This window comes from Tursiops truncatus (genome assembly GCF_011762595.2).
Source record: "Tursiops truncatus isolate mTurTru1 chromosome Y unlocalized genomic scaffold, mTurTru1.mat.Y SUPER_Y_unloc_1, whole genome shotgun sequence".
In the NCBI taxonomy this organism is placed as follows: domain Eukaryota; kingdom Metazoa; phylum Chordata; class Mammalia; order Artiodactyla; family Delphinidae; genus Tursiops; species Tursiops truncatus.
Window position 1 is genome coordinate 1,653,541 of NW_022983136.1, and position 12,108 is coordinate 1,665,648.

Here is a 12,108-nt window from a genome sequence, read left to right on the forward strand (position 1 = left end):
ATGGGGCCGAGCGGCCTGGGCGGGGCTTGGAGCTGCTTCCTGCCACCTGGACACTCATGCCTGGTGGCCAAAGCTCCTGCGCAGGCGTTTCAACTCTCTTCACCGCACAGGCTCCTAGGAACGATTCAGTCCGCAGCGAAGCGCGATTGTAGTAGGTTGTCTCGCGTGGTGCTCGGCCCACGTGCTGAGCTTCCAACTGCCGCACCTTCGCTGCTGCACCAGCTCAGAGCCAGGTCCGCATGGGAATGAGGCGGGACCCGGGGTCGTCCTAGGTGTGGGAGGGGGTCCTCAGGAAGCAGGGGCCCGCGGGTCCCCAGGTGTGGTGCGGGATGTGGGTAGGGTCCTGGCCCTAGCTGATGGGTGGGGCGAGGAGGCCGCCATCTTTAGCGGGGAGGTGGTGCGGCAATGCGCGGCCCTGTTGGAGGGAGAGGTGGCGCGGATCATGGAGGTGTTTTGGCAGCCTGTGGAGGACATGATGGAAGAGGTGGAGGTGGTGGCGGAAAAGCAGCAGCAGCAGGTGGTGGCGGAAGAGCAGGAGGAGAAGCCCCAGGAGCAGGGGCAGGAAGCGCCAGGACCTTCCCCGAAGAGCGCCTCGCTGGAGGCGCTGGAGGCGCTGAAGGTCTTGCAGTTACAACTGGAGCCTGTGAATCGGGAGTGCAGCCGACAACACTTCCGTCTCAAGGTCACAACACTTCGGAGGCGGAAACCTTATCTGGAACACAGAAGCACCATCATCCAGAGCATCCCTGGCTTCTGGGTCAAAGTTGTATCCTTAATTTTGTATTTGAGAGACCACGTTGTGGCCGGGCTAGTGCAAGGGGTACCTAACATAGCGGGCCGTTTGGGTACCAAAATGTATCCGTTGGATTGTGCATTGTGGGCACACTCAGGGAAATGTGATCCTGAAATTGTGGGGGCATGCTGATTTTCTGCATAGCAGGAAGTAAGACTAGGGCTTTAGTTGCAGAGGTCCAAAAAGGTATTGTCATTAGTGCCAGGGCCTCTTGAGACAAAAGAGTTGTCTTGTGCACAGGTTCTTCTTGGAATAACCATCAGGGAAAACGGAGGTGAGAGTGGGGAGTTATGAATGCACATCCTAGTTAGAGCCAGGAGTGTTTGCTGTGCGGAAGTAAGCTTGTTCTGTCCAGATGGAGATCAGGGCCTCCCTCTCAGAATCGGAGGCTCCCTGTTTTAGTGCACAGATATGCACACCCCGAGGGGCTCGTTGTTCCTTCATGCAGTCTGTATTGAAGGAATAGGACTAGATGCTAGTGGGGCCTTGAGATCAGACACTCCCAGGCCGCTGTCCAGGCTCGCTCTGTTCTCCCAGCCCTTTCACCTCCGGCATCTAGAGGCTCCTTGACGTAAAGCAGTTTGTGAACCACCCCCGGATGTCGGCCATGATTAGCACCCAAGATAAAGACATGCTTAGCTACATGACCAACTTGAAGGTCAGGTTGGGAAGGAGAGGGGAAATGATTTATCCCGGAAAGCAGGAAAGAGCAGGTCTGCTGGAGAGAGATTTCACCCTCCGCCTCCACTTTGTCCCGGCAGGTGGAGGAGCTCGCAGATCCCAGTGATTACCGCAAGATCATGTTGTTTTTCCGGAAGAACCCCTATTTCCAGAATGAGGTGGTTGTTAAGGAGTATCTCATTGAGGCCACTAGTAAGAGACAGCTCCCTGGATCGTGGGGGAGGGCAGATGGGGTGAGGTGAACTTGAAACGTGATTTAGGCCCTTGTCCCACGCTCCTTTTCCCACAGGATATAGGGCATCTCATCTCGCTCCAATTCAGTGGCACCGTCGTTTTGAAGAGGAGGTGTATAGCCGCAGGCACAACAACAGCGGCCTTAACTTCTTCAACTGGTTCTCTGACCACAGCTGTGTAGGATCTAGCAGGATTGCTGAGGTGGGGTGCCTCTGGGCCTCCTCAGCAATGGCGATGTTGTTCGGCTGGTCGGGGGGAGGGGTGTGGGCCTGGCCTGGCCTGGCCTGTCCCGACCTGGCCCCTTTCCCCTACCAGATCTTCGGCGAGGACCTGTGGCCCAATCCCCTGCGCTACTACCCGAGGGAGAAAGGCCCCACCGGGACAGGTCACCGAGAGGAGGACAGGTGGGTAAGGAGCCCAGGGGCTGGGCGCTGAAACGAGTAAGCTGGGTCGTTTATTTCACTCATGGAGGAGTTGAGGCTCAGAGGCATACAGTGTCACCAGGGCGTGAGGGCGTCAGGGTGCGACAGCACGTCTAGAAAACTGCAGTGCAGGACTGGTTCTGACTAGGGAAGCTTTAGGCGAGTGAAGCAGCATGAGAGTCAAAGTCACTGAGATTCAAAGGTGCACGTCTCTGAACTGTCATTCCATGGCCATCAACCCCACGCTCAGGCCTCCTGTACCGCCCCCTTAAATTTGGGCTTGCCTCAGGTTCCCCCCACCACCCCGTTTCCACAAAGCTGTGTGAGTCCCCTTTGTGCAAAGCCTTACCCCGCTGTCCCATCATTTTTTTCTGTTTTGATCATCACCGTCATCTTTTACTTTTCTTATGCATCTTCTTCACCTGCCATGGCTATTGTGAGAACAGTGGCCATTTTGCATCGATTATGAAGAAAGTTTCTAATATGCGGTTGGAGGAAATGTAAGAGATCACAGGGGATGTGACTCTGTCTCCTGGGCAGGGCCTTAAAAAGTTAAAGCGGTCTTTAGCATCGTTCAGAGAGGTTGGGTTATTATGTGTGTGCCTGTGTGTGTTTTCAAAGGCACTCCCGATCTTGAGATGCGTGTGATGGAGCATCACCCTTGACCTAAGAAGCTGCTTTGGGTGAAGGCGAACGGTCAACGTGGTTGTCGTGCACACGAAGAAACGAAGAGAGGTCTGGTGGTGAGACGTACAGAGAGGGAGACACCAGTAAACCTGGAATAAAACCGGAAGATAAATAAGCAGCATCAGTTGTATGTGTTTGTGTGGTGTTTGTGCAGGGGCTCAGGGTAGACACATCAGCCCCAGGCAGGCTTCTCAGTTTGCTGCCTGGGAATTACCAGGCCATGGAGAGTTGTAGAGGTGGGGGGAAATCATACTTTGGGATTGCATCAGAGGATGCAGTTCTGCCTGTGGGATGGGGGTTGGGGAGGAAGGAGAAATAAGAGAAGGACTGGTTAACTGGGGCCTGTCATTTTTCCAAGGGAAATGCGGAAGTTCAAGGAAAGGGCCTGGTGAGCAAGGGCCTGAGATTGAAATGCTGGAAGTTAATTTTGTTGGATAGTGGTCCTCCATGTATCCTCCCTGTTGCATATCATCAGACACTTCAATGGGATACAACGGGGGGAAGCCTTAGCATTTAACTCACTGTTGGACCGGATGCCCTTCTAGTGCATATGAACACAGGGTCTTTTGCTGAGACAATTAGCCTCTCAGGGCTAGGGTTCCAGACAACATCTCAGGACATGGGGGTATAAGGTGTATGGAGGACATCTGGGGAGGTGAGGGAGACACGAGTGGGAAGGCAGTGAGGATGTTAGTTTGCTCTGGCAAAGGTGACCAGGGGAAAAGGTAAGTTTGCTGGGAAACGGCTAAGCAAACAGAAACAGAGTCCCTCACATCTGAGTGAGCTCACGTGAACTCTGTTCTTTTTTCCGGGGGACTCAGTTTGGGTACAAAAGGGCACATGGGGAGAGGGAGAGGTGGGGGGAGTGGGGAGTTGGGGATGTTAAACAGGCAAGTGCCAGGCCACCCAGCTGTGTGCTCTCTGTCCCGTGACGGCACAGTGGTTAATATCCCTATTTTCAGACAGGCTTAAGCCCTCTGCCCAAGGCCCGCTTCAGGCCAGGTCCCCAGAAAGTAAACATTTTTCTCATGAACAGTCTGGTAGAGGTGTCCCATCCTCGCTGAATGGCTGGGCACACCGTGTTTCAACCACAAAGGCACTGTCCTTCTTCTGGGGCCTTGCCAGCACTCTGTGCCCCTGAGGCCAATGGGAAGACCTAGAGCATACCGAGCTCACCCAGGAAGTGGTGAGCACTTCGGGTGCTCCTTGCCAAGTGGCTGGCTGCTTCCCAGAAGCACGTCTGTCTCTGGACCAGGCAAAGGACAGACTCTGCCACAAACGGAGCAGGGAATGTTCAATGTTTGTCCCCCCAGTGTTCTTCTCTCTTCCCAGATACAGCGGCTCCAACACAGGCGTCCCTGAGGGTGGCATATTGACAGTACCATTTCCGTCCCACATGTTGAGCTCTCGCTCAACGACTTTTGGTAGAAGAGCCTTCTCCCAAAAGCCCCAGCTCTTTCCAGGACGAGGGTTTGACAATCAAAGTTCATGGAGTCACGGATGTCGCCTTCAAAGTGCACTGAGTTAGATCGCCTGCTCAGTGCCAGGTTTTGTATTTGAACATCTACAACCCAGCTATGCCCCTTCTACAGTGGAGACATCCGAAGGTCTAGAAGGCAAGGCTTGGCCTTTGTCCGCTGCTGTCCCCACAACCACCCCACAGACACTGTGGAAACAGGTCTTCTCAGCTTCTCGCACTGTACACCTCAAGGAACCCTTGGGGCTTCCACATGCTGGTCCCTGTCTTTCCTGGTGCTGGTAAAAATAAACTATGCTCTGATAACCCTGCAGTGGGAGTGGGACAGCATACTGGTGCGTGGTCTTAGGGAACCTCAGATGGGGCTTGTTCTAAGGACTCCAGGATGTTTATCCACATCCAGAACATTTAGTAAGGTCTTGCAAAGGACTTAATCACCAAAGCAAAGGTTGGGACAGGCTGTTTCGATACGCATGCTCTGGGTTGCTGTTACTCACTTATTTGTTAAGGTTTGTGTCTCTGAGTTGGTCTGTGCCTGCGCTCCACCCTTTCCTCCATTCCTGCATCAAATGCTTCCACACCTTGAACTGGGACTTTTTTGTGAGTTCCGTTATCTTTGTGAGCAACAAGAAATGCTTTATTGCAGGTGGAGTTAGCAGTGACACACATTTGGAAACAGAGGAATAGGCATGCCCTTGTGGCAAATCACCGACAGACAAGAATATCTTGGTGGAGGTGAGAATATCAATTACTGCCCCCAGAGGGTGATGAGGACATTGAGGGAATGCATTTGCCAGGGAAGCTTCCAGGAGGAGAACGTTTGGGGTTGACTTGTTAGTGTTTTGTAAACACTAGTGCAGGAGTGAAGGAAGATGACTCTTATTCCTCCCCATTTTATTCTTGCGTTGGTCATTAAACCGACATTATGTGGGCACAATTTCTTCATGATTTTTAATAAAGCATCACCCGAACGATAGGAATTGGGGCTAGTCTTCCTGTGAAGAGAAAAGTTGTTAGAGAATCCTTGCCCTCGGTGACCTCCTATGACCCAGTGAGAGGGGGTGCATGAACAAAATACGGGCATACCGAATAGAAACTCGTGGACCAAGCACCTCACCCAGAGGATCAGGTGGTGCTGAAGGAAGGTGAGGGCTTCAGGAAGAGAGAGGTATGAGTAAAGGAAAGTTTGACGTGTAGATTCATGAGTTTTGCCATACCTGAAGAGTGTGAGGGGCATGATTTCTTGAAATACTTGTCCTGCCCCTTTCTCTCCTGTCTCCACCTGGGACTGCAAATACGTAAGCCTCGGATTGCTCAGTGGAGTCTGGCAAATAATCTAGGCTGTTACATTTTCTGCATCATTTTTGTTCTCTTTCTGCTCCTCAGCCAGGATGATTTCAATTAACCTGACTTTAGGTTTTGTGATTCTTCTGCCTGCTCAAACCTTCCTTTGAAGTCTCTACTGAAGGTGTTGATTCACATGCTGTGGTTTTTCAGCCCATAATTCCTATTTGTTTCTGCTTTAAATGTCTCTTTGTTGAGAGTCTCTATTTCGCTAGACCTTGGTCTCCTGGTTTCTTTTAGTTCTTGCTCCATCGTTTCCTTTGTCAGGTGAGCGTAGGTATGACTCTTGATTGAATGTCTGCCTACAGAGTTAAAGTACTTGGTTTCCTCATGCACAGTTTCTATTAATTTGCTATCTGACCTGCGATGGGGCAAATACACACTTGTTTCATTGCATGCCTTGTAAGTGGTGTTGAAAACTGGAGATTTTGAAGTTTGGAATGCAGTAAATGGGGAGAAGCTTCTTCTCCCTCGTATTCATGTGTGGCTGCTGGTTGTAGTTGATCCTTTCCGTTACTATGCCGAACTATTTTTGGTTAGACGGCATTCTTTGCCGTGTGCTGTGTAGCCACTGGTGTTTCTGTTCCACGACGTGGGTGGACACAACCGATTATTATTTTTTTAAACCGCCGGGGTGCTGGGTCAGGGGGTTTGGGGAGGTAGCAAGGAAACACAAATTTCAAAAACCACTCTCCTGGTCTCTGCAGATTACCTTGGGGCTGGGTGCACAGCTTCATCACCGTATACACCATTTTCATTTTCCCAAGTCTTCCCACCCAGTACACCTGGAGACTAAAGATCAGCCAGAGGTGAAAACTTAGGGTCTCCTCAAATCTTTTCTGAGCCAGTGAACGTGTGTGACCTTGTCTAGCAACACGGGGACGGGCAAATTTCTCCTTTACCCCTGTTGAGGTCCTTTTGGCTCTCCTAATAATTATGTGGACACAAGACAGATTAACAGGAAAAACAAACCAATTTAATTCATGTACACAGAGGTCTCAGAAATGGGACCGCCTGAAGTGACCAAAGCCCGCTGAATGTATTTAGTTTTGGACAAAGAAACATTTTTGTACATTCGACAAAACAAAGAGGCTTGTGCTTGGGCAAGCAGCCTAATGAAGAAGTGTCAGCGTTCGTTTATCCAGCTTTCTTAGCCTTGAATTTCCTAACTGTGGTGACAAGGATGCTTTCTAGCCTCCTGCCATAGGGAGGATACCGTCACATGGATTTAGTTTGCACTTTGGGGGAAGGCAGGGGGCCAGAGTATTTTTGTTGTGGTTTTCAATCATTTCCCCTTACTGACCGTTTCCCTGGTAGCCTCCGTTCAAAATAATCAACGTGCCGGTGAGGCATATCTTGGGCGGCCCGCTCTGAGCCCCAAGGATTCCCTCCTCTGCAACTTCCCTTGATGTTTCACAAAGAAAAGGCTAAGGTGATGGCTGTGGAGAGCAAAACTGGGTGAGTAGCTCAGTGCTAAGAGATCTGCAAAGGGAGTAAAGAACATAGGTTAGAATGAGGATGAAGAAAAACAGAAAAGAACAAATCAAATCAAAGTACATTTCCCCAAACCCTACCGAAACAGTTCCCCAGTCCTGGGAAGACATCAGTCCAATAAAACGGCTTTGCTTCATTTATGTGACGAAAGAATTTCCTTCACTTTTAATAAGTTGGAGACTATTTTTCCCATTTGATTTACGTAGAAGCAGTATTTTCCACTGATGATTGCATAAGTTCATCCTCGCTGAGCAGTCAGGATGTCCAGAGCAAGTCCATTTTGGAGCACCACTGATGCTAGGCTGTTAACTTCTGACTGAAGTATTTTCACACTTTGCATAGGGGAACTGAACTCTTGTTCCACTACCATGGAGAGTTAAGATGGCTGTTCTAATTCATAACCTCCATAGCTTGGGAATAAGATCCTGAACAATGAAAAGAAGTTGGAGTTGTGATACCCAATGGATTGTCTATGACTTCCCTGCTGGCACCTTTATGGGACACAGTTTTATGAACAAAGGAGCCCAGGTTTGTAATTTGGCTGCATTTAGGGTGGAGTATTTGGTGACAGAAGGAGCCAGGTATCCAAGTCCCCAGGGCTTCGCTGGTGGCGCAGTGGTTGAGAGCCCTCCTGCCGATGCAGGGGACGCGGGTTCGTGCCCCGGTCCGGGAAGATGGCGCATGCCGCGGAGCACCTGGGCCCGCGAGCCATGGCCGCTGAGCCTGCGCGTCCGGAGCCCGTGCCCCGCAACGGGAGAGGCCACAACAGTGAGAGGCCCGCGTACCGCAAACAAACAAACAAAAATGCTACGAGCAAAGGAGAAATACCTTCAAAATGATGGAGTTAATTCATCCATTTGTTCCCTTATTTTAAAATATGTATAAAGGTTACTAGGCATTAGGTATAACAAGAGGAAATGTCTCCTGTCCTCAGAGTGAGCACAGTTCCTTGGGGGCAAAGGCAACCTCTAAAGTGTCAACTAAAATTGATGTGATCTATGGGAAGTAGAGGAAGAAACCAGCCTGGTTCAGTGAGGGAAGCCTGTGCAATTTCAGATGGAATAATTTTGAAGTGACCCTAACAGTATGAAGTGGTTTTACTTGAATAAAAGAGAGGGACGACCCTCTCTATTAACATTCTATTTTTACAATACCAACAGAAATGTAAACTAGGTTATTTCTAGTACTGCTCTGACGGACAGTCTTATTCTGAGGGTTCCACATTGACTTGCGCTTCAACCCCTGTCTTCAAGGCTCTCTGGGGAGGGGGCGTGCTCACCGTGCCCGGGGGATGCCCCCAGATGCGGGACCACCCGGCTCTTCCATCTTCCTTGGGAAAGCCTGGCCTTCACCCCAGAATCCCACATTGTTCAGAGACTTTGTGCTCATTAACTTCTTAATCTGGTCCATTCTAATAACGCAAAGCAGTTTTACTTAATTATTATTCTGAAAGTCCAGTTAAGAATTTAATCATTTCTAGCAAATCACTTAAATACTAGTGGGACTAACCATGGTGCAGCACTTAACGAATTACTTCGTCTCTCTCTGTAGGAATATTATTTAGTCAGAATTGGACATCTCCTTTCTCTCAGCCAGCCCTCCTCTTAAACGACAATGGTTTTAAAATTCCAATTTTATGACGTAGTTTACCACTCTGCACTGGCACTATAAGAGGCATTTTCTAAATAAAGTGTCTGAGGTCTTTTCCATGCCTCTCAACTCGGAGACTCAGAGTTTGAGCTTGTGGGTAGATGTACGATTGTATACTGGATATTTCGGAGAGACAGTCCTCCAAGATTTCTACTAAAGTGTACCTGTTTCTTTGGACAACTGGAATTGCCCACCTCTACTTCTGATAAGTACTACACCCTATTAATTTTATGTATTTAAACATTTTCTTCCTCCTATACTGTTAGCTGGAAGGTAGGAAACTCGCTCCTGATTTAGGAAAAGGAGACATTCTAGTCCTATTCAGTGCTCTATAACTTGTCCTAAAATTTCCATCTCTGTATCTATCTGCCTTTCTAAATACCTACCTATTTTTTCCTTTTCCTCCTTCTTCTCCTCTTCCTCCTTCTTGTCTCTTTCTCTGTCTCTGTCTTTGTCTCTATCTCTCTCTCTCTCTCTCTCACACACACACACACACACACACTCCTCATGTATATCTGGGGAAGATGCTGATGAGATTGCTATTCTTTACAATCCCTAAGTCCGTAGAGATGTCAATCTTTAAAAGACAGTGTGCGATCTCTCCTTTGAGAACCTGACACCCTTCTGGGAAAGCAGTACACTTGCTGCTTAGCAGTGATGAGATGTCCCAGGAGCTACTAAAACCTGACTCCTGTGTTTTTTCTTGAGAAATTTAATCATCAACACAACTGCTAATTCAAACCCTGTATGTTGTCCTTCATTTTATATTACAGGAATGTTCAAAGCCAATAAATTGAAGTCGCAGGTGCTCCACTCTCAGAGTTATTAAACATAAAAACTCTTTTATGTCCCTGAAGAGTCTGCTGAATTCATTGTACTAAGTACTTGCTTGCAGTCCTGGAAATGAAGGGCAAAATTGTATCAATTGGTGGGTGTGGATTTGTGAGTCCAAGTCCATTTATCTGGTAGAAAACTGATCCTGTCTTTATTTAAAGTCTTAATATCTTGTTCATCATGTATTCTGCAGCACTTCTGAGTTTTTAAAATAGTGCATTAAATATTATTCACCTCGATTACTGAATTTTTTTGGTGCACCCCTAAATTCTGTATCCAATGTAACAGCCTCACTTGCCACCCTGTCCCAGTCCGGCAGGACAACCTGACGTTAGTTTAAGTTCTGAAGTGATTGAGGACTTCACTCTTGCTTTTCTTTTGCTTTGTTTTTTTACATAGTAAGTAGTGTTAGGGGTATGAACACGATAAATCGCCACTAACAGAGAAATATCGATAGAGACATAAAATGTGTCCTTGCTTTTATGTGCAAAATATCCAAACGCTGGATGGGTATATTCTGGTCCATCTCAGTTTTTTGGTGTACGTTTAAGTTTAACCACGTTAAAAATACTGATAAAAAGTGGCAAGTTGTGATAAAATACAAATGAAGTGAGTCAATGCATTAAGGGCATATTCCAGCTTTATCGCACTCTATCCACATGATCCCAACACCTTTAAACCTCAGCCATGCCATCCCCTTGTGGGGACAATACATATCAATTTTGTGAAGAAGGTTTTCATCCACGATAAAATAGAAGCAAGCGTAATGAGGTAGGAAGTGTGGACTAGGTTATATTTAAGAAGAGAATATGAGTACGTTACAATCTGTGATGTACAAAGTTCTATAGGTATTAGTCATTAGTTTTTCAGTTTTCACACCAGAGGTAAAACCTGGAGGCGGCGGCTGTGCCCCCGTCAGGAGTGTGGCGTGTGGACTCTACTCTCTGAATTACTCCAAGCCCACTCAGCCTGGTCACCCAAGGATCCCCGCATGAGACCACCTGCTTGCTTTTTGTTTCTTGTCTCCATGGCTCAGTGCTTTACTGCCAGAGAGACATGGGATTCCTCCTTTTCTTTTTCTGCTTCACGGAGACAATTGCCAGTGAAAGAAACCCAGGAAAACTTAGCACAAAACCGAGTCTAAAACTCCCAGAGGGGAACTTTCTAAAAGGCCATTAAGTTTCCTAAATGATAACATAAGTGTGAAAAACCTCATAGGTTGGTGGTTTCCGTTTCCTGACATGTAAAAATGGTAATAATCATCACAGCTAGTGAACGACACTGACAAATGACACTCCTATAGTCTCTCTTAGTTCTAAGCTCATTCACATGTGTCATTTCATCTTTGTCCTCACAAGGAACTTGTCAGATTTCCATCTCAACGTCCTCATGCGAGTGAGGATAATGTCAAAAAACTTACAGAGAGACTGTGACTTACTCGAGATCACCAAAAAGAAATCTGAATTTAAGGTTCCTGTATCTTAGTCCTTTTCTATTGCAACCATGCCTCGCTGTTTTACTTAAAATTACGTTCATTTAAGTAACTGCTTCAGTAAAATGAAATGTTACAAGACTAGGAACCTTTGTAGGCCAGGTTACACAGTGCTCTAAACACTTAAGCTACGTTATGGTTTGGTCTGACCATTACAAGTTCCGTACACTGCGGGCTTCGTTCTGGAGGTGTAACTTACACACAGCTTACATTAGCGTCAGGGGTACACGGTAATGCCTCGACGTCGGTATACACTGTGAAATCACCACCAGAATAAACCTAGTTAAAGTCTGTCACGACACACAGGTGCACTTTTCTTCCTGCAGTGAGACCGTGTTTCATTCAGTGTTACTGAGAAGTAACTGACGTCCGCCACTGCGTTAAGTCTACGGTGTGCGCAGCACATGGTTTGATTTAATGGTGAGAACCGCCCCGTAGAGTTCCAATACTACGCAGCACAGTATTGCTAGCCGTGGTCACTGTGCGGGACATCACATCCCAGGGCTTCTTTCTGTCACAACTAGAAGTTTGCACCTTCCGACCCCTTTTCCCCTATCTCCTCCACGCCCCGCCCCCACCTCTGGCGACCACCACTCCGTTCTCTGCATCTAGGAGCCGGTTTTCTGTCTGTCTGTGGCCTGGATCCCACGGAGAAGAGAGGCCGTGTGCTCTTTGTCTTCGTCTGGCTACTTTCACTCACCCTACGGCCCTCCAGGTCCATCCGCCGTCACACATGGCGGCACGCCCTCCTTTTTCACGGCTGAGTGGCACCCATCGTGCGCGCGTGAGCGCCCCTCTTCTGTATCCGCTCTCCGCTCACGGACCCGCAGGGGCCCCCGCCGCGCCTACTGCGAAGAGCGCTGGGGTGAATGCGCCGCTGCAGACACCTGGCTGAGTCGGTGCTGACCCTGAGGGTTTGCCCAGCCCCGTCAGTGGCCCCAGGGGCACGGTCTCGTGAGCACCAGACTCCGGCTGACCCTCAGGCAGAAGCTCTGCACGG

General features: G+C 48.5%; 1 protein-coding gene across 1 annotated transcript in view; it reads left to right on the top strand.

Annotated features, from left to right (window-relative positions):
* The window catches only part of LOC117310638 (testis-specific Y-encoded protein 3-like), a 35,086-nt gene continuing 22,978 nt past the window's right edge, over nt 1-12,108 (top strand). Inside the window, exons 1-6 of the mRNA XM_033850343.1 lie at nt 1-151; nt 273-766; nt 1,374-1,451; nt 1,555-1,666; nt 1,764-1,909; nt 2,024-2,112. Coding sequence (XP_033706234.1) covers nt 1-151; nt 273-766; nt 1,374-1,451; nt 1,555-1,666; nt 1,764-1,909; nt 2,024-2,112 — 1,070 coding nt within the window. The remainder of the gene's footprint in view (nt 152-272; nt 767-1,373; nt 1,452-1,554; nt 1,667-1,763; nt 1,910-2,023; nt 2,113-12,108) is intronic.